We start from the raw sequence: 23,335 nt of genomic DNA, 5'->3' as shown, positions 1-23,335 counted from the left end.
CTGAGCATGCGCAACTCACATCTGCACTCCACTCAAATCGGGCAGTGGCAACGCCAAACTCGAGGCTTCAAAGCGGCAGTCCACAAACGTCCATTATTTTTACAGTCTCTGGTTAAAGCTTTATGTAAACCGAAGAGACTTGGATAGTTTGGCCAATAAGACAAAAAAATTATAATGTAAATATTTCTACAGTATATCAAAAAATACTCATAAACAGAAGTACATTTCTAGATAATAACATTCTACATACTTAGAAAAAACATAAACAATGTTGGATTTCTTTCCTTTTCCTTATTTCTTTTTGGTGATGATGTTTGGTCCAACACATTTGTATAAAAACGTAAAATACTGAACGGTATGATGGCGTACAAAGTACCGGTAGTAGCACCTTGTTTTAAGTATGGACAGCAAAGATCGGTTTAGTTGTGCGAGGCTTGTCGTCCTGCCTGACGACAAGCATCACAGGATCTGAGCTTTTTTCTTCCCGCTGTGTTTCTTTCGTGGCTGTTCTTCCGGGTCTTGAACAAAACAAGATAAGTGCCCAAAGTATCCGTCCGTTTTGCTGTGAAACTGTTCTCAGTTCAGACGTGTCGTTTTCTTCTTATATTATGACATGCCTGTAATATCTTCCAACCCTCAACCCCACCCACCACCCCCCTCCCCCCATTTCAAAGGCATTGATTAAATAATATGAACCTTAAATATGTGTAAACTATCCCTCAGAGAGTTTCAGGTCGCAGATTACATAGCAACATGTCGACAGTAATGTCTTAAGGTTTCCATGAAATAAAGCATCACAGTTTGAGTGTGTTTTTTTGTGTGTGTGTGTGTGTGTGTGTGCTTGTTTAACTATATTTGTGGGGTCCAAAAACCGGGAGTCCACTATACTTGTGGGGTCCCGACAGCTTTGTGGGGCCAAAATGCTGGACCCCACAAGTATAAAGGGCTGTTTGAGGGTTAAGACTTGGTTTTAGGATTAGGGATAGAATTAGGTTATGGTTAAGGTTAGGGTAAGGATTAAAGTTAGACATTTAGTTGTGATGGTTAAGGTGAGGGTAAGGGTTAAGGTTAGGCATTTAGTTGTGATGGTTAAGGTAAGGGTAAGGATTAAAGTTAGAAATTTAGTTGTGATGGTTAAGGTGAGGCTAAGGGTTAAGGTTAGACATTTAGTTGTGATGGTTAAGGTTAGGGTAAGGATTAAAGTTAGAAATTTAGTTGTGATGGTTAAGGTTAGGGTAAGGGTTAAGGTTAGACATTTAGTTGTGATGGTTAAGGTTAGGGTAAGGGGCTAGGGAATGCATTATGTCAATGACGCCAAATGACCCACAAAGATAGAGTCACAAACCTGTGTGTGCGTGTGTGTGTGTGCTTGTGTGTGTGTGTGTGTGTGTGTGTGTGTGTGTGTCTCAGTTGTGGCCCTTGAAGCAGTACACTCCGTACAGCTTGTGCTTTTTGTCGGGGAAGCCGCTGAACCTCACGGCAGCCTCCGTGGGGCTACAGCGCCTGCGGGGGTGGGAGATGGGATAACGCACGCTGCCGTCGGCCAACCATCCGGCGTCGCAGCGGTCGTAGCCAAGCAGCTTCCAAGCGGCGTACATCTGGCCAACCTTGGCGATCTGAGCGCCGTCTTTCTGACACGCGCCGACCGCCTCGTCGTAGGTTAACTTAGACGGGTGGATCAAGTAGTAGAAGCGACCTGCGCGGACGAAAACATAAACAAAAGCAGATAAGCACAAAGACAGCGAGATAAAAACAGTAACAATGAAATTTCACAAACAACTTATGCAGTGTCTATTCAACGCCTTCTCGTGAACGGGTTCGTATATCGTACGAAAACGTAAGCACAACAATTCATATGATATCCTACTTAATTACAGCGACCGCCGGCCAAAACTTAAAGTATTTGTACTGTACTTGAATATTTCCAAGCCATGCTGAAGAGAACTTTGCAACTTGTCCCACAACAAAACTAACTTGTTGCAAAACAGTCCCTCCAGAAAAATACGATTATGCGCATCGCGATAATTAAATGCATAATCAGCCAAAGTCCGCATATTTATGCGGGGGCATTTTTTCAAATACTGCGCACTTTCGCCGCATAAATTGCCGATTTCCGCCCAAAATATGTGGGACTTGCATGATTTCATAATCCCCGCATTTTCATTGCAAAAAAGTCACATAATATATCTTCGCAGAAAGTTCAAAAATGTTGCGTTTACTTCACACAAGAGCAGCCATTTTCCCCTGTTGCCATGGGAACGATATGAAGTGATGTAATTACGCGATGTGAACTTCATCAAAAAGCAGGGTGTTGGGGGTTGAATTTAACATGTTGTACTCTGAGTCTCTTAAGTTGGTATCCAATCAGAAAGTCTGATGTCTAAGTGCTACTGCTGTCTATATTATTAATGATTTTTGAAAGTCTCTCTTTTGTATCTTTTATTTCCCTCTGTTTAGACTATTACTTTTATTTTTACTTTCATATTATATTATTTGTATATATTTTTGTATCTTATTTGTTTACGTATTGCGATGACTGAATATCTGTAAACTATTTTTTGAAATAAAGTTTTTTTCATCAAACCGCAATTTTTGCAAGTTCCCGCAATTTCATCGTATAAAATTGCATAAATATTATATACCATATTCCATCGCATTTTTTAAGAAAACCTGCCGCATAATGCAGGATTTTTGCCCGCAACAATCACAAAACAAATCTTTTTTTTATTTTTCTGGAAGGACTGGCTAAAAGACTAAAGACATTTCATCTTCCAGGGAGTCCCTTAAACCGTTTCTGGTTCCAGCGAGAACTTGCTAACGTGCTACGGTAAGCATTTTGTCTCATTTCCGGTGCTTCTGTGTTTAACACTTATAGAACGCTATTTGCTGCTGGAGCTGAACTCGGGCCACTTGTGTTTTATTCTTCATTAAAGCGGCTAATTACCTGCTTTACTTTCAAATCTACACTAGTTCTCATAGTTCTCTTCTCTCACAGCGACTCTCGCTGTCTACACGCTAATGGCTCTGTTGCTGCATTAGCTTAGCCGTTTCCCTCTTCTGCTGTCTCTTGCTCGGTGTGTCAAACAATAATAATAATAATAATAATAATAATAATAAAATAGTGCTTTTGCAACACTTAAAGAGACTTAACAGAACACTTGTTCACAATGTTTCAAAAGAAATCCACATACTAAAACGCTCGATGGTGTTTTTTGCCCCCAACTACTCCTTCCAGGCAGCGCTGCGACTGCTGCCTTCAAGGCACCTAACCCTAACCTTATTATTAACTCTGAATGGTATGTGTATGGATATTTTTAACCTCAAGAGCAAGTAACGCAGACAGTATTTAATTTTTTAATTTAAATAACATGGTTTTAAGATTGTAATAGAGTTTATTTTATATTGGGACACCAGGCTTTTTATAATTTTATTTATTACACGACTGTATATATGTATGTAGGCATGTGGGTGTTTTTTATTTTATTTTTTTATTATTTTTTTACCTTGATATTTCTCTGGGAGAGACACCGGAGTAGTTGTGGAGTTGACCTTTTATTTAAAGTTTTAAATTCCCGCTGTCCTTCCTTTCCAGTGGTTCTTTTAACCTCCTTTTAATATCTGGCCATTTTATTTAAACAGCCCCGTCTTTTTTATTTAACCGAACCTGTTTTTTTAAGGAGTTCTTTAAAGTGTTTTATTCACACCAGTGGTCCCCTTGTGTCCGTGCCCCTCGCAGCACCCATTCTGGGTGCTGCGTTTTAACCCAAACCTAACCCTAACCATAACCAGTGCCTCCCAACAGTGCCTTCCAGGCAGCGCTGCCTGGAAGGCACCGTTGGGGGCAAAAAACACCGATAAACTACTAAAACACATCCACACACATTAATGGTTTAAACATTAAAAGGTGAGTTTTGACATGTGATTTGTTAAGCAAATGTTTAGCTAGTCCTCTGCCTCCTTAAGTGCTAATGATACATGTAATAAATGTTTATTTGTTGCTTTGGAGGTGAGGCGTTTGTCCCGCTGAGAACGTGCTGACGTGCTACGGTAAGCCTATTGTCTCATTTCCGCTCTAGCTTAACACAGTCATTTTGTTTTATTTCTTTATTATAGAGGCTAATTACCTGCTTTACATTTAAACCTACACCAGCAAGCACTCATAGTTATATCGTCTTATAAAACTGTCTTGCTAATCTCACAGTTGTTTACACGCTATTAGCTCTGTTAGCTAGGCTACTTAGCTTAACCGTTTCTCTCCCTCTTCTGCTGTCTCTTTCTCGCTGTGTCAAATGTTTAGCTATTCCTCTGCGTCCTTTAGTGACATGTAATAAATGTTTATTAGTTGCTTTGGAGGCGAGGCTTAGTGAATTTGAAGCCCAGCTTCTGTAGCTAGCCAGCCCCCCCGTTATACTTTTGCTCTTTTCCTTAAAGTAGAATTCTGAATGAAGGACTTTAACTTTTTAGAGATGTTTTTTTTTTAAATTGTGGTATTGTTAATTTAACTAAAGATAAAAAAGATTTGAAAACTGTCTTTTCTTTGTTCAGCCAACAGTAAAAGAGATCTGACGCACCTGCCTGCTGTGTTTTATTGGACTATTGTCTTTAGAAGCCCCCTGGTTAAATGGTTAAATAGAGGTAAGCACGCACAAACACATAAACTTTACCTTTGTAGTGTGAGGTGAAGCAGAACACGTCGTATTGGTTCTTCTCTTTGTCTCTCAGTCCGTAGTTACGGACGCCCGGCACCGTGTTCTTGCCCCCGCAGGGTTCTCTGGGGGTGGTGATGGGATACTGGACCGAGCCGTCACTCAGCCAGCCGGCGTTGCACCAGTCCAGCTTTCCTCGCCACGCATTGTACAGCTGGTCAAAGGACGCCACGATGGCGTCCTGGTCCCGACATGCCCGCTCAGCGTCGTAGAAGTTGAGGTTGTAGCGACCCAGGCGGGGGAAGTAGGGGAAGACGACACCTGCAGATATGATAGATGACGTGCAGTCAGCAGATACAACTAAGATGTATTCTTTGGGATTTCTATCATACAGTGTAGAAATAATGGATGTAGCTTCCAGGTCAGAAACGTGAAGGCAACACTGAAGTAGGGCTGGGCGATATGGAGAATCAAATACCTCGATATTTTTGACCAAATACCTCGATATCGCAGCGATATTGTAGTGTTGACTATCGGTGCTTTCACAAAATATTTACACAATGAGATTTTTGATAAATAATCATCAGTAATGTGGATATAATGACTAAGAGGGTAAAGGCAAATAATAGAACAGTTACAACAGTCTGGTAAGTTCAGACAATGACATCACTTTACTGTAATGCAGCCTTTAAAACCAGGAAAAGACAACACTTAAGCCATTTACGATATTACGATATCCAAAATCTAAGACGATATCTAGTCTCATATCACGATACCGATATAATATCGATATATTGCCCAGCTCTACACTGAAGCATCTTAAACCTGCACTATATCTAATTTCCAGCAGGGGGGCGACTCTACTGGCTCCAAAAAGAAGTCTGTTTCTATAGAAGTCTATGATAAAATGAGCCTACTTCTCACTTGATTTATTACCTCGGTAAAGTGTTCAGGGTTCTGCTAGTCTCGCTTTGCCAGACCTTCCTCCACAGCGCTGCGAAGGAGGGTCTGGCTAGTCGACACAGCATTCCGGGATGGGAGAAAAACGTGCTCTGGTTTATTGGCATTTCTTTAAACCAATCACAATCGTCTTGGGGCGGGGCTAAGCGCCGGACGGTGCCACAGTGCCTCTGCTAAATATTCTCAGGAAGGAACTTGTTTTGGTGGAACATGTGTACGTTCAAAAGTAGTTTTAGTCGTGCAACAGAAAACTCAGATTGGACAGATAGTCTAGCTAGCTGTCTGGATTTACCCTGCAGAGATCTGAGGAGCAGTTAACCATAGTCCTCACAGATCTTGAATTTCCCGCGGCACCGGAGCAATCCCAGAAGAGGATATAGACTAGCGTTCTGCCAACCAAGCTAGCTATCAAGCATTGGATGGTAACTTAAGGGAAATGTTGCCGTTTTTCTGTACTGCCGTACATGCAGATTAATGTAAATTCCGCTGAACGACTCACTTCAGAAGGGTTGAACTTCCCCCTTTAGCGTTTAGCTTGGTGCAGTTGCAGCCATAAACGCCACTAGTTCGGCTGCATCATCCTCCCCAGCTCCGCCCTCTCTCTCCGCCCAAAATGCGAACTCGCGGCTTCAAAACGTCAGTCCACAAACCAATGGGTGACGTCACTGCTGCTACGTCTATTCTTTTTACAGTCTGTGGTTTGTATTCAATGTTATTGAACCTAATGACTGAAAGCAGGTCTCGCTGTGTAAGCACAGCTGTTCCTCTGTCAGCCTGGTGCCAGCACTTTTGGCCTCAGGCAGAAAAGGGCTGATACCTCAAACATAATGAAGCTGCTCTGACATTGATGTACACTCTGCTTACAGAACACACTCCTGACTTTTCCCCGAGCAGTCGCCGCTCATGCGGCTAAACTGACTCTGACTGCAGCCAGTTACAGTACAATGACGTTTTATTTTTAGACTCCCATTTTAACCCTCTGAGGTCTATAAGGGCATTTTCACACATCTTCTTAAATTCACCTTTTTTTAAGGTATTTGCATATAACTGATCCCCGTGTGTTTCACATCAAAATGTTCAGAACACACTCAGCTTTCTGTGTAGTGTCACCCAAATATTTTCTAGAGCAAAGTGTAAAGAGATAATTTGGCGCTAAAGCTGAAACATTGATGTTGGCTTTTTGAAATTCCTCAAATCTCTTTTGAAAACAAACCTTAAAGATGCAGTAGGTAAGACTTATAAAACTAACTTTGTGTCATATCTGCTGAAACTGACCCTATGTTCCAGTAGAACTACATGAAGCAGGTCATTTAAAAAATTAAATCCAGCTCCTCTGGCTCCACCTACAGCCTGTAGTGGGATTTGCAAAAATCCACAGCTCTCTGTTCAGATGCACCAATCAGGGCCAGGGGGGGTTTCTAACTGTTCAGATGCACCAATCAGGGCCAGGGGGGGTTTCTAACTGTTCAGATGCACCAATCAGGGCCGGGGGGGGGGGTGTCTAACTGTGTGTCAATCACTGCTCATGCATACACATTCATTCTCCCTTGTTGGGGGAGGGGCTTAGGAGACCGTTTTGGGCTTTAGCGGAAACGGGGGAGGGACTGAGAAGTTGTTGATGTAAACATTTCACAATCCTACCTACAGCACCTTTAACCTATGATGTGAGTGTGTGTGTGTGTCTGTGTGTGTGTGTGTTGTACGAATTGTTTAAAATGAGTTTACCAAAGCCTTTCGGTTATATATGATTAAAATAGTAAATAAATGTCTGAAATGAAATTTTGTAATATTGCTTTTTGAGTAGGAGTTTTGTCGAACATCGTATGGATGCGCCAGTGCGTCTTTCGTTCACCTTCCAGGTCGAGCGACACCACCACTGTTCCGTCTTCCAGCCCGTCAATAACTTCACACTTGTATCTCCCATAATCCTCCAGGGTGATGTCTGTGATGACCAGAGAGGCGTCCATCGGAGAGGAGCCTCGCAGGTGGACTCGTCCATGGAAAGTGCCGTAACTCCGTTTGTGATAATCCATCGACACAAAAACATCCACCTAGAGCAAGACGGGAGAAATCAGTATGTTCATTCTTATCACATTTAATTTAAAGCGCCCATACTATGCTCATTTTCAGGTTCATAATTGTATTTTAAGGTTGTACCAGAATATGTTTACATGGTTTAATTTTCAAAAAACACCATATTGTTGTTGTACTGCACAGCTCTCTCTCACTGCTGCAGCTCCTCTTTTCACCTGGTCTCTGTTTTAGCTACAGAGTGAGACCTCTTTTCTTCTTCTTCTTCTGTACTATCTTTGATTGCACTCGCACATGCTCAGTAGCTCAGATGTAGAGCATGTCAGCTAGCTAACTCTAGAGACAGTAAAAGAAAGGCTGTTTCTCCAACTTTGGTCAGTTACAAGGCAGGATCAGCTGGGAGACTTCTTCTAAACCAGGGCGCACATGGAAGTAGTTCTTTTGTAGATTAGGGTGAACTTGTGTGTGTTGTAACAGTGCTTTGCCATTGAGGATGAGGTAGCATGCTAGCGTTAGCATTAGAGTTAGCACGCTACGAGCTAATGGTTGCGGTTAGCCAGCTCGTTTCGGCTTGTGACGGGTCACAGATTTTGACCAGCTCACCCGGAGACTGAAGGCAGGACACATTCAGAAACCGTATCTCACTCAAAACAGCATGGATGGATTTTTTCAACGTTTGTATGCGTGTGGAAGCACCAGAGACACAAAATAACACCCTATAATATGGGCACTTTAAGATTGTAGAATTGACTTCCTCATCTTACTTCCTGCTTTACTCCTGTCACAACTACTACGGCCTCTAGAGGGCGCCGAACCATGAATGAAAGATGTGTCGTAGTTGCTGCTTGAACAAACGACTTACGGGAGCGTTTTTCAGGGGAGGACATCCTCTAAAATGTGGCTATTTAACACGTTTCTCTCATTTGTTTAATCCGTACAAAAACCTAAAGTGTGAAAGGTCTGTTTTCATTATTTTGAAACCTGCATTTTTTTTACACCCATGTTTACATTTCTTAGAACTTTTCTTTTGTTCTTTGTACCGGTGTATTGCTACGTTTCTTGCTGTAGAAACTGTCGAACTGTGCAAACTCGAAAAACTGCAACACTTGCATGCTCTAACATTTGCATTATGTACTTCTGCAGTTTGCAAGAATTTAAAATATTCAAATGTGTTTATTAGGATAAACCCCTTGAGATGTACCATCTTGTTTTCGAGAGGATCCCAAATTTGCACTTACGTGACCTCCTCATTTGCACGCTAAAACAGCATAAGCATAACTGTCAAACTAAAATATGTTTGATCCACAAGAAAACCAGCAGAGCATTCTTCTAATCCAATAAAATATTAAATTAAAATACATGTTTAGAAATATTGCATGGTCACAAAACCTCTAAAAACTTAAATTAAATGGTGACCTCCTTCAGGTAGTCTGACGTCAGCTTGGTCCATTTGATCCTCATCTTCCGGCTGGGTATCAGGGATTGGTCCATTTGGATCTTGCACGGTAACGTAGCGTTTCCTCCTCGCCTCGACACCACCTTCGATTGGTCAGCTGCCACTGAGAGTCGAGGGTCGTTTTCTGGAACACAACTCAACGTTATTACACCCAAGAAAAATAACGAGATGAACAAGCAATTCATAATTATTCATCCATTAGCTGTTGGGATATTTCAGTCTAACTGTTAGTTAGAGCTTTAGTAGTCTCGCATTGTCAGACCTTCCTCCACAGCGCTGCGGAGGAAGGTCTGACTAGTCCACACAGCAATCCACGTTGGGAGAAAAACATGGTTTATTGGCATTTCTTTAAACCAATCCCAATCGTCTTGGGCGGTGCTAAGCGCCACATGGAGCCACGGCGCCTCTGCAAAATAGCCTCTGGAAGGAACTTGTTTTGGTGGAACATGTGTACGTTCAAAAGTAGTTTTAGTCGAGCAACAGAAAACTCAGATTGGACAGATAGTCTAGCTAGCTGTCTGGATTTACCCTGCAGAGATCTGAGGAGCAGTTAACCATAGTCCTCACAAATCCACCGGAGGTTAGAACGCCAACACAGAGAAAGAGGAAGGGGACGCACATTTGAAAACGGGCATCCAAAAAGAGTGACATCCGGCCGAGATTTTCCAGCAGAACGTCGTGGATATAGACTAGAGCTTTAGAGGTGTATGTTTGATAGAGCCATGCTTGCTGTTTCCCCCTGCTTTTAGGCTTTATGCTAAGCTAGGCTAACCATGTCGTGTCTCCAGCTCCTCACTTAACACACAGACATGAGATTGAAATCCATTTTCTCATCTCGCTCTCTGAAAGAAAGCAAATAAGCTTATTATTATTATTATTAAGATGTACAACTACTCCTTGAACACGCAGTAGTTCTTAGCCAAGATGTCCTCCAAAACATGCGACGATATCGGCTGTTTGTGTCTCCCTTTTAATACGATGCACAGGAGCGTTTATTAAATTAGCGCCCCTAGCATTGGCAGGAAATACAACCTCATATCTAAACCAGAGAAGGTAACGGTTGCGGCTTTTAACACGTCGTTTACGTTGTGAAACGGTCGCAATTTGGTTAGGTTTAGGCAGAGGTGTCAAGTAACGAAGTACAAATACTTCGTTACCTTAGTTAAGTAGAAATTTTGGGTATCTATACTTTACTGGAGTAATTATTTTACAGCAGACTTTTTACTTCTACTCCTTACATTTTCACGCAATTATCTGTACTTTCTACTCCTTACATTTTAAAATTAGCCTCGTTACTCCTATTTCAGTTCGGCTTGTTTTCATTCTGGCTCGTCATCGTTCAACAAACGCACACACACAAAAAACCTATCCAGATAAATCGCGCCATCCAGATAGAGTGAATTGGATTTCGGTGCCTTATTTAGGTGCCACTTAAATGACTGTGCTTCTCTCTGAACTGAAACATCGCCGCACGGAACGCTAGTTAATGTTACACTCGGCAGCAGGTAACGTTAGCCTACCGTTAGCTAGCAGCTGGAGTAAACACGGTTAAAATGCTGACAGCTAAACGGTGTAAAAGTGTGTCTGTATTTCACTGGAGAGGATTGTCTCAGTCTGAAATAAGTTATTGTTATAAGTTATTGTTATTACATTTTTAATACATCATTTAATTTTGACCCTGTGGCCATAGCATTACACAAGCTGTTCTTTAATGTCACCTTGTGCTCCTTTGTTTTTTATTTAGATCAACTTTTAATTGTTTTATATTTTTGAACATACAGAACAGACAAATGCAATTGAACAAGGTGCTCCTTTTTTAAATATATGTGTATATATGATAGAGAGAAGAGATGTGTCACCTTTTTCAGCCCTTCTGAGTTTGCACATATGATTTTAATATAACATTATAGTCATTATGGCCTTTAGAAAAATGTGTTTTTGTGGAGGTGGGGTGGTGCACTATAGGCCCCTGTGGGGGCTAAACTTTTATCCTTAATGGCATTTTTTCCCCCCTTACATTACTTTTACTTTTATACTGTAAGTAGTTTTGAAACCAGTACTTTTACACTTTTACTTGAGTAAAAACCTTGAGTTGATACTTCAACTTCTACAGAAGTCTTTTCAAACCCTAGTATCTATACTTCTCCTTGAGTGATGAATGTGAATACTTTTGACACCTCAGGATTTAGGCACCACAACTACTGAGATGATAAAAAGATGGTGGTTTGGGTTGAAATCAGACGTGACTTCACTTCCTGAAGGTTACCACGTGACGCAGAACGTGACGTAGCTCCGTTTGTTCCGTAAAGTTAAAAAACTTTCCTTTTCTTTTCAAACGGGACATAACCCCCGGTCTCCTGGGTGAAAGTCCTGTGTTTGTTTGACCCATCCACCCCCCAAACCAACCTCCTTATTTGCCGCTCTTATACTTCTTCACCTTCATTTCATTTTCATTTTTATTTATTCAAACAGGAAAGGATTAGACACAATCGGGCCTGGCTCAGTATAAAACTGATTTTCAGCAGGTTCCTGCTCTGCAGAACATAAATGGCACATATACAACAAAGCTCACACACTAGACAGCTAGAGACGACAACATACACACAAACCAAGATATTTGGCAACAAGAGGGGCCATAGAGCCGTCTCACCTTACTTCCTGCTTTGCTCCCATCATAACTACTATGGCCAGGCGCCCGGATAGCTCAGTTGGTAGAGCGGGCGCCCATATATAGAGGTTTATTCTGCGACGCAGCGGGCCTGGGTTTGACTCCAACCTGCGGCCCTTTGCTGCATGTCATTCCCCCGCTCTCTCCCCTTTCATTTCTTCAGCTGTCCTGCCATTAAAGGCTTAAAAATGCCCCAAAAATAATCTTAAAAAACAAAAACAAAAAAACTACTACGGCCACTAGAGAGCGCCTCCACTAGAAACCTAAATATAGGTGGTAATTGCTGCTTGAACAAACATGCTATGGGAGTGTTTTTCAGGAGGGGACCGTCTCTTCTCAGCAGTATTAACTATGAGCTGTGCAGCATTCCCAAGGTGAAATAAAATCAATGACTGGAAACATTAACTAACACCCTATTGCCTGTCAGCCTGCCAAGTTATGTGTTTAAGTGTAAAGATGAATACACACACTGTAACTGCACACAGCATTTTGAAATCAGCATGGGATTTCTCTGCTTCTGTGACCTTCAGCCTCCATTACTAACAGGCTTCTGATTGGCTGTTTAACCACCGCAGCGTTTCACTTTGGCTGCTGTGTAAGCGCGCGTATGTCAAATCAACTGATCGAACAGCTGACGGCTCATTGATCGGGTGCTCTGAGAGAGAGAGAGCTGACATTTTCTTATATCGTCATCTAATCTTAACTTTCGTCCCGGCAAAACGGCTCGTAGTTTGTGCACTAAATTTAACGGTAATGTCCGCGGAAACGACCGGCAGATGGCGGTGCTCTGTACCCGACTCAAAGTCACCTATTTTTGGGTAACTGAATCACCAACTACCGCTGACACAACGGAGGTCAGTAGCCGGTGTCACAAAGCGCTGTAGCGGCTTAAACAACTAGCAACGGAGCTCGTAGCCAGCCGGCGTCAAGTGACCAGCCGGCGGCCTCCTAATTTTGTAGGATATCATACGGACACCTTCATGAGAATGCGTTGATTAGGTGGGGGTGTCTTGGTTTAGCTTTAAAACGCCCATATTATGCTCATTTTCAGGTTCATAACTGTATTTTAAGGTTGTACCAGAATAGGTTTACATGGTTTAATTTTCTAAAAACACCATATTGTTGTTGTACTGCACAGCTCTCTCTCACTGCTGCAGATCCTCTTTTCACCTGGTTTCTGTTTTAGCTACAGAGTGAGACCTCTTTTCTTCTTCTTCTTCTGTACTATCTTTGATTGCACTCGCACATGCTCAGTAGCTCAGATGTAGAGCATGTCAGCTAGCTAACTCTAGAGACAGTAAAGAAAGCCTGTTTCTCCAACTTTGGTCAGTTACAAGGCAGGATTAGCTGGGAGACTTCTAAATGAGGGGCACATGGAAGTAGTTCTTTTGTAGATTATGGTGAACTTGTGTGTGTCACATAGGATTCAAATTATAAATATTTATTCACATAATTTTAAGTAAATTAAATAACTTCCACAAGCCTAACGGTCCGGCTACATTGCACACGCAACATATGCGGAGCATACTTTCCAAAACTACGCTTCCTCTATAATCAACGAAACTGGCGACACCGGGCATTCGGCCCTTTTACACAGAAATGGATCCTAAAGTGACTTTATTTCTTTTAAATTAAAACTACCGACAGGAAATGACTTAATGGCTGCGAATGAGCGTATTGGCAGTTTAATTTTTTTAATTCTCGTTTCCCTAACCTGCGTCCTCTGGCAACAGCAGACAGTGGATTGGTCGTTTTCACAGCGCTGTGCCGGCTCCAAAAACACCTGAAGACACAACAACAATCCCAAAGCAAAAGCTCTCCGTCTCGCCTGTGACTCACCCAATCCTAGGCCGTGTGGCGCTGCAGGTGGAGGCTGTCGGTACACGATCCGTGCTGCGCATGCGCAAGATGATAATCCTGTTTTACAAATTCTCTTAATACCTCCGGGGGATTTACGAGACTGCACAATCTGTCATAGATGTAGCGGTCTGCCGTTAGCCTTGTGGGTGTATTAAGAGAACGGTTAGCCTCCACCGGGAAGCTAACGCTAGTTTAGCTAGCAGCTAATTCGGCTAAGCGCTAGCTGACGACTTGATTCAGTCTAAAATAACGTTAACTCAACCTAAACACTGGAGAAAAGCAGGCTACAGCTACAAGACTTTACAGTAATAACAATAAAGACAAGTATTGAGTGATTGTATTTTAAATGAGCACAAGTAGAACTGACGTAACAGCTGTTATATATTTTAACGGTTATTTTCAGGTTTGAGGGTCTTTTACATGCTGTCTCAGCTAGCAGTTAGCCGAATTAGCTGTTAAGTAAACTAACGTTAGCTTTCCGGTGAGGCTAACGGCAAACCGCTATAACTACAACCGGAAGCGTGGAACAGATGGTTCAGTGTCGTAAATCAGGATTATCATATGCGCATGCGCGATCATCTTGTGCATGCTCATCTTGCGCACGCATCACATATACTCCGCTAACGGTCCACATTCGTTACGCGTTCAATGTAGCCAAAGCATAAAAAATAATGGTGTAAAGTGCTTTCTTTTCTCGTCTCCAAGACTGCACTGACTTCTTGAAAAGTTTCATATGTGAACTCAGTCTTTGTGCATCGTCTATATCACGTGTGTCAAACTCGAGGCCCGCGGGCCAAATGCGGCCCCTCGCAGGTTTTGATCCGGCCCACATATCAATTTAGGTTCACAATAAATTTTGGCCCGCCTAGTTTTTGTAGCTTTTTCAATGTTTTGTCGCTTTTTCTGACGTTTTTGGGGCCTTTTCTGGCGTTTTTTGTCCAACGTTTTTGTTGCTTTTTTCTTTGATGGCTAAGTTACATTTTTGGGGGCTTTATGTCAACCAAACTGTAAGTGAGAAGGCTATACGAGACACGCAATAATCCAGTAAAAGATCCTTGACTTTTTCGATGAAATAAAAGCCTGGCCCTTGATGTGATTCTTAGTTTCCAGTGTGGCCCTCTGGGAAATTGAGTTTGACCCCTCTAGTGTATATTTACAAAATACTCAAATTAAAGAACAAAAAACCACTAAATGATCTAATTTTCTTTATTATAGAAATGTCTCTTTGAAACAAATCTTTCCTTTTTCCCAACTGACTCCTCTAAACTCTCTACATTTTTCAACATTAACTTGTAAAATACCAGATGTCACTTGGGGCTCTTAAAGATCTTAGCCTCTTAGATAAATTATATACATCATTATCTGTACCTCAGCAGTTTTTTTCTTACAATGTTGGAAAACTTGGGCAGACTTTTCATCTGTAGGAGATGAGATAACCCTAATCTCAGCGGGCTAGTAATCCCCCCACATAGCAGCGTTATCTCCGAGCCGCAGCAGCAGGACGAGCTGATAAACGGAGGAAACTAATGACACTGCAGAGTGAGTGTCGTGAACGAAACTCAGGAAAGGACGCTGCAAGATCTCTCTCAAAACTCTGCATGACATTGTCACACGCTTATAGCATCAGGCTGTTCTCTTTAACCTTTTGTACATACAGTATAGCTACGGAAAGCGCTGTAATTGCTCTGTATCCCACGTGTTTATTACTGTCAGCAACACGTTGACTGCTGTTCATTAACCTGACTCCACCAGACGGATATGCTTCGTATTTTGCTCGGCATATCCATCTGGGAATTTTCCGTTGGAGAACTTTTGGGAAGAGGTGAAAATCCTGGTTAGCTGATTGGATAAACCATCTGTCTATCACCACCTATAGTTGGTGATAGACGGGCCAAATCAACCAATCAGATCAACGAAGCGTATGAAAATACAACAACAAGCCAGGCTACCCCTGCTGCTGCTGCAGGCAAAGCATAGCTCGTTAGCTCAGCAAGCAAGCAGCAGGTCGGTGAAGGATATTTGCCGTTTGTGTAACGAGAATTTAGGAATAAAAGGCCCCATTTCAGGTTCCCGGTCCATATTCCAAAAGAAGGATCCAAGAGAAAAAAGCATTAGCGAGCGGCTAACAGAATTAGGGCTACCGCTGTCTGAAAATCCTGGTTAGCTGATTGGATAAACCATCTGTCTATCACCACCTATGTTGGTGATAGACGCTTCTCTTTGCATCACACCTAAACCCGCCTCAAAACCAACGCTGATTGGTCGGTCGTTTGGCGAACGGCTCCAAATTTTCTCTGTCTCAAGATGCCAGACTGATCTGGGATTGGAAAACTGGAGCTCGCCAAGATCAGGACGCTCTCATGAGGCTAAGAGTTAATGTAAAACAAGAGACTTTCACCCAGAAAACGCGTGTTTGTTCCTCGGAAGTGTTTTAATCCGTTCGAGCGGAGTTCATGTCCCAGAAGAATTTAAAGATGCAGTAGGTAAGACTTCTAAAACTAACTTTCTGTCATATCTGCTGAAACTGACCCTATGTTCCAGTAGAACTACATGAAGCAGGTCATTAAAAATAAATCCAGCTTCACAGCTCCCTGTTCAGATGCACCAATCAGGGCCGGGGGGGGTGTCTAACTGTTCAGATGCACCAATCAGGGCCAGGGGGGAGGGTGTCTAACTGCGGTTCAATCACTGCTCATGCACACGCATTCATTCTCCCTTGTGGGGGGAGGGGCTTAGGAGACCGTTTTGGGCTTTAGCAGAGAGGGGGGAGGGACTGAGAAGTTGTTGGTGTTCAAATTCTTTTGGCTAAGTCCTGGATCTTCACAATCCTACCTACAGCACCTTTAAGTTGTCGTTTTGGTGCCTAAACTTAACTGTCATGTGACCGGACGATTTCGTAAGATATCATACGAGTTGTTGTGCATAACTTTTTGTACGATATCACATGAACCCCTTGATGATAATATGTTGACATTAGTCTGACTCCCCAGACGTAGACTGTGGTATCAGTCTGCCATTGGCCCTCCCCTTCCGCTATCTGCGTGTTACTGTTTTCAAAATGTAGATACATGAAACAACAACCTGCGAGCAACCTCCACACTGAAACACAGAGGGCCCTATTTTAACGAGCTAAGTGCACGGTGTGAAGCGCCTGGTGTAGGTGCGTTTAGGGCGTGTCCAAATCCACTTTTGCTAGTTTAACAGCGGGAAAAAAGGGTCCGTGTGCCGGACGCCTGCTTCTAAAGGGTTGTACTTAGTGTCTTCATTAATCAGAGGTGTGTTTTGGGCGTAACATGCAATCAACCAATCAGAGATCATCTCCCATTCCCTTTAAAAGCCAGGCGCTGCCTCAAGATAGCAATACGCCCAGAATGCACCTGAACACATCTTCCTGTAAGACCAGCACGCCCTGAATGCACCTGAACACACCTCCCTGTAAGACCAGCACGCCCAGAATGCACCTGAACACACCTCACTGTAAGACCAGCATGCCCAGAATGCACCTGAACACACCCTCCTGTAAGACCAGCACGCCCAGAATGCACCTGAACACACCTCCCTGTAAGACCAGCACGCCCAGAATGCACCTGAACACACCTCCCTGTAAGACCAGCACGCCCTGAATGCACCTGAACACACCTCCCTATAAGACCAGCACGTCCAGAATGCACCTGAACACACCTCCCTGTAAGACCAGCACGCCCATGGGTGCACAAATGGGCGCAGGTGCAGTTGCTATGTAAACGGCGTGGGTGCTGGTCGGTCTTAAACTAGCAAAGAAACTTGCATCAGGTTTTGCGCTACGCCGGGTGCAGGATGGGGTCCTGAAACTGGCCAGTTTTGACAAAGATCTGGGTCGTGCAATAAAGTGCCCTGTTCGGTTCTTCCGGTGAATCATCTTTTTAATCTTAACTAGTTGTTTTGGGGTCTAAACCTAACTGTCGTCGCCACGTGAGAGTCACTAGCAACTGTAACGGCGGCCGCTGAAACAACCGTCACCTCAAACTGTTCCGTTCTGCGGCGCAAATCGGCAATCGCTGTAATTTAGTAGGATATCATACAAATATTTGTGCTTAAGTTTTCGTACGATATCAAACAAACCCGTTTATGAGAATGCGTTAGACACACACACACACACACACACACTCACCTGTGACATAGATGGTTCTCGAGTGCTCCAGTTCAGGGTACAGAGTGTCTAAGTCGTTGGCAGCTACACTCAGAGAGATCAGCGCACAGATCAGCACAGGAATCATCTTCAATCACCAAACTGGGGGTCTGATCACTGCAGAAAGAGAGAGAGAGAGAGAGAAGGGTTACAGTAATGTACAGTAAAAAGCTTTATTTTAGTTATATCGCATTGGTGCAACACAGAGAAATAGGGCATCGCCACTGATTTCCTCAATCGATTCAATTCCGATTTGATTTTAATCTATCGATTGAGTCAGGGATATTTTTGCATGGATATGAAAGGGATTCTCAGAGAGCTAATGCTGTAAATTGTACAAGGAACACTCAAACCTGCTGCATTATTCAAAATAATAATGTTGATGACGTTAAGAATCGACCCCAAAGCAGTTCTATTAAAGTACTTTTTTAATTTAAGATGAACACAACCACAGCAGCAAACACAATCAAGTGTAAGCCTATCCCTCCTTTTGCCAAAATGTCGCTTTGGAGCGATATTTAGCTTGACATGGATTCCTTAGAATATCTAGTTTCATTTGATAAAAAAAATATCTTCACTTCTACCGCAAACCCAGACGGAGTACTGAAGGAAAATTATAAATTGAGCGGAAGTACTCCGTAGGAGGGCGGAGCCAGCCAGGCTACTGATTGGTAGAGTTGCCCACAACATATGTTAATAAGAGCGGTACGCTTCATTTTCAGGCAAAAAGATTGGGAACCACTGGTGAATCATTATTTAACAGTCCTTCCAGAAAAATGCTGAGTTTTTTTGTGATTGTTTTGGGCAAAAATCCTGGATTATGCGGCACGTTTTCTTAAAAAATGCTGATGGAATATGCTATATGATATTTATGCAATTTTATGCGATGAAATTGGGGGAACTTGCAAAAACTGCAGTTTGATGAAAAAGAGAAAAAAAAGTGATCCCCCCCAACATCCTGCTTTTCGATGATGTTCACGTCGTGTAATTACATCACTTCATAACGTTCCCATGGCAACAGGGGGAAACAGCTGCTCTTGTGTGAAGTAAACCCAACATTTTTCAACTTTCTGCTAAGATATACAGTACAGGCCAAAAGTTTGGACACACCTTCTCATTCAATGCGTTTCCTTTTTATTTTCATGACTATTTACATTGTAGATTCTCACTGAAGGCATCAAAACTATGAATGAACACATATGGAATTATGTACTTAACAAAAAAGTGTGAAATAACTGAAAACATGTCTTATATTTTAGATTCTTCAAAGTAGTCACCCTTTGCTTTTTATTAATAAGGGGAAATAATTCCACTAATTAACCCTGACAAAGCACACCTGTGAAGGTAAAACCATTTCAGGTGACTACCTCATGAAGCTCATTGAGAGAACACCAAGGGTTTGCAGAGTTATCAAAAAAAGCAAAGGGTGGCTACTTTGAAGAATCTAAAATATAAGACATGTTTTCAGTTATTTCACACTTTTTTGTTAAGTACATAATTCCATATGTGTTCATTCATAGTTTTGATGCCTTCAGTGAGAATCTACAATGTAAATAGTCATGAAAATACAGCAACACATTGAATGAGAAGGTGTGTCCAAACTTTTGGCCTGTACTGTATATTATGTGACTTTTTTGCAACAAAAATGCGGGGATTATGAAATCATGCAAGCCCCGCATATTTTGTGCGGAAATCGGCAATTTATGCGGCGAAAGTGCAGCGTATCTGAAAAAATTTGCGATCGCATAATCGCTTTTTTCTGGAGGGACTGATTTAAAGAAAATAATAATATTGATTCTAGGGAAAAGAATTGATTTTAAAAATCAGCAAACCCCTGCAATACATGCGGGAATCCATTTCTTTCCCCACTCCTAGTTCACAATGTTCTAAACGTTGAGACACAAGGATGTACCTATACATTTTTGAACAATCGCTCCATTCACTCAGATGATGTGTAAGATAATAAAACAGGGTCAGGATGGGCGGAAGGGTTGTCTCAACAGAAAATATTTTAGGGAGGAAAACTCTGTTACAATTTATGATACAAATAAAACACATGAAAGAGGCTTTCTTCCCAGTTCAAACAAAATAAAGCAGTTCAGTAGACGAACCGATATCAGATCATTTAAATGAAGATCGATTTGAATCGGAAAATTGTTGCCCTCTAGAGAACGTTAGAGAAGTTATTCATATTAAAGCACTATCTGCATGCAGCCCAGTTCAGTTCAGGACACTGTGCAGTGTTTCTGTATATCTGCAGTGCTGTTTCTCCTTCGGGAAAGCGCTGTAATTATCGTGAGAGTGCAGAACAGTCTGCAGCACATCTACAGACAGACACACACAGCTACAATCTCAAATTCTCACTCACAAAGTTCAAGAAAACGGTCTCAAAATAACAAAAAAAATCATCACTTTGAATCGTCCTCGATGCACAAGCTGGACGTCCCGCGAGAAGCTTCACACTACAGAGGACTACACACACACACACGCACAACAACACAACAACACAACACGCTAAACCATACACGTATGTGTGTTTGTAAAGGCAGTACGTACTGTGCGGTAGAGATTCCCTGTCATCCAAACATGTCCCGGTGACACTGACGGTCCACAACTTCAGAGGGAGACTGTGGCACAGTGCAGCGTCACGCTCACACCTCAGGCTTCATTCACACACACACACACACACACACACACACACACACACACACACACACACACACACACACACACACACACACACACACTGCAGCCCAGCCTCTACACACTCACTCCAAACAGAGAGGGCTTTACCATTTCACTTCTAACTTTGGGGATGTGTTTTATGGAAGTCCAGAGTTGCCGATATTAAATTGAAGTCACTGGATCAAGTTGAAATTTGAAGACGAAAAAAAATGTTGTCGCCTCAAAGGTCCAGCGTGTAGGAATTTCTCCCATGTAGCGTTGAGATCATATATCGCAATCAGCTCTCTCGCGCCACGCAGTTCAAAGTAGGTATCACAGCTACGGTAGCCTCCACGCTTCAAAAAGCCGGTCTCTTGCTCTTTTCAATCTCCTTTTTGTTTTTCTGGGCCAAGAAGAAGAAGAAGAAGAAGACTCCTGTTCCTGAAATTTGGATTTTGAATACATGTGGTCCTCCATGTTTCCTTCTTCAAACTCGCCACCGGGGGCTGGGAAGCTACGATACCCGTTAGCAGCGTTAGCAGCAGCTGGGAGTTTATCATGTGACAGAGAAAACACACACACACACACACACACACACATACAGGTGGAGCAGTATGTCCTGTATGTCCCTTACACACACACACACACACACACACACAAAGGTGGAGCAGTATGTCCTGTATGTCCCTTACCGGCTAACGTATTTCAAGATGGAGCATGAATATGGAGCGTCTACTCTAGTTCATGCAAATGCAAATGTAACATTTCAAGCCAATAGGAATACTTGGAATTGATGGAGGAGGTAAATATTCATGAAAAAGGACAAGTTGGTGAACGGGGCAACACAGATTTAGATAATGAACAACTAAACACGTTACACACTGGGGGCTTTAAACCAAGGGCAACAAACCATACGGTGATATGGGTCGTTTAATACAATCCAATCCAATCCACTTTATTTCTATAGCACATTTTACAAACACAAAGTTTCCAAAGTGCTGCACAGAGAACTCAAAACATACTAAACAATTTATATAGAATTATTAAACAAGATAAAGACATAACAATAAACACCACAGTGGACCACATAACTCACACAGAATTAAAAGCCAGAGAATAAAAATGTGTCTTTAGACGTGCCTTAAAACACTCAACTGTAGGGGCAGTTCGGACATGGAGGGGCAGGGCATTCCAGAGTTTTGGTCCAACCACAGAAAAGGCCCTGTCCCCCCTAGTCTTAGGTCTTGCCTTGGGGACCACAAGCTGGAGCTGGCCCTCTGACCTAAGTGTCCGCGCTGGCGTATAAATTTGGATGAGGTCCGAAATATATGTTGGGGCCAGTCCATTCACAGCTTTAAAAACAAACAATAAAATCTTAAAATCAATCCTAAAACTAACAGGGAGCCAATGCAATGAGGCAAGAATTGGAGTTATATGCGCGCGCTTTTTGGTTCCTGTTAAAAGTCGGGCTGCAGAGTTTTGGACTAACTTTAAGCGTGCAGTGGTTCTCAAACCTTTTGACATCAAGGACCCCTAAACTGACACAAATTAGACCACAGACCCCCATCTGATAAGACGTTGTCCCAGGGACCCCCTACTTGATAGAATTTTTGCTTTTAGATGTTTTATCCAGTCCTTCCAGAAAAATGCAGAGTTTTTTTGTGATTGTTGCCGGGCAAAAATCCTTGATTATGCGGCACGTTTTCTTAAACAATGCGATGGAGTATGCTATATATGATATTTATGCAATTTTATGCGATGAAATTGGGGGAACTTGCAAAAACTGCGGTTTGATGAAAAAGAGAAAAGAAAGTGATCCCCCCCCCTCCCCAACACCCTGCTTTTAGAGGATGTTCACGTCGTGTAATTACGTCACTTCATAACGTTCCCATGGCAACAGGGGCTAAATGGCTGCTCTTGTGTGAAGTAAACAACATTTTTCAACTTTCTGCTAAGATATATTACGGGACTTTTTTGCAACGAAAATGTGGGGGATTATTAAATCATGCAAGCACCGCATATTTTGCGCGGAAATCGGAAATTTATGTGCCGAAGCGGCGGCCGGATTTGAACCCCCCACATAAATATTCGGACTTTGGCTGATTATGCGTTGAATTATGCGATCGCATAATCACGTTTTTCTGGAGGGACTGATTATTACAGGAAGTGAATGCAACCCATGATCACTTTTTTCTCTTTTTCATCAAACTACAGTTTTTGCAAGTTCCCGCAATTTCATCGCATAAAATTGCATAAATATCATATATAGCATATTCCATTTTTCTGGAAGGACTGTATTATTTGCAGCCTTAGACTTCCGTAGATTTTCTTTCAAAGCTTGAGAGTGTGTGTCTGTGTGTGTGTGGCTGCGTGCGTGCATGAGGGGGGGGATAGTCATTCGGATTGATCCCTCTTCCACCCCCCCCTCCCCCACCTATCTTCATTCACTCCATCCCAAACTGCTGATGCACTGCCAGGTGGAGCCCCTGCAGTCAGCAGAATATCTCTGCAGCACACACACACATCACTCAGTACCCCCAACCGTGCATGGAAACAGTCATTAGGTTCACTGGGACAGGACCAGGATAAGGGGACAGGACCAGGATAAGGGGACAGGACCAGGATAAGGGGACAGGACCAGGATAAGGGGACAGGACCAGGATAAGGGGACAGGACCAGGATAAGTGGGACGGAGGACGGAGAGAGGAAGCTGGAGCAGAGGGAGGGGACTGAGAGGACTCTGCAGCAGTAGAAATGATGCGGGGGGAGGAGCTCCAGAGGTACAACGTAACATCTACTGGAGTACAAGTGTGTAGTCTGAGTACTTTATCTGAGTACTTTATCTGAGTACTTTATCTGAGTCTGTCCATTTCATGAGACTT

General features: G+C 42.6%; 1 protein-coding gene across 2 annotated transcripts in view; it reads right to left on the bottom strand.

Annotated features, from left to right (window-relative positions):
- Positions 1-1,040: 1,040 nt before the first annotated feature.
- LOC120545154 (hyaluronan and proteoglycan link protein 1-like) overlaps positions 1,041-23,335 on the bottom strand; it is a 43,836-nt gene continuing 21,541 nt past the window's right edge. Inside the window, exons 1-6 of one of the 2 annotated variants that reach the window (XM_039779232.1) lie at positions 20,346-20,459; positions 17,772-17,906; positions 9,054-9,217; positions 7,459-7,657; positions 4,665-4,967; positions 1,041-1,696 (exon numbers count right to left, since the gene is read on the bottom strand). In XM_039779232.1, the coding sequence (XP_039635166.1) occupies positions 1,407-1,696; positions 4,665-4,967; positions 7,459-7,657; positions 9,054-9,217; positions 17,772-17,877 (1,062 nt within the window). In that variant the 5' untranslated portion in view covers positions 17,878-17,906; positions 20,346-20,459 and the 3' untranslated portion in view covers positions 1,041-1,406. Of the gene's footprint in view, positions 1,697-4,664; positions 4,968-7,458; positions 7,658-9,053; positions 9,218-17,771; positions 17,907-20,345; positions 20,460-23,335 lie in introns of those variants that run through there. The other variant, XM_039779231.1, reaches the window with a different exon arrangement.

Source organism: Perca fluviatilis, chromosome 17 (genome assembly GCF_010015445.1).
Source record: "Perca fluviatilis chromosome 17, GENO_Pfluv_1.0, whole genome shotgun sequence".
In the NCBI taxonomy this organism is placed as follows: domain Eukaryota; kingdom Metazoa; phylum Chordata; class Actinopteri; order Perciformes; family Percidae; genus Perca; species Perca fluviatilis.
The sequence above is the reverse complement of the archived record's forward strand: the minus strand, read 5'-3'. Positions and strand labels throughout refer to the sequence as shown.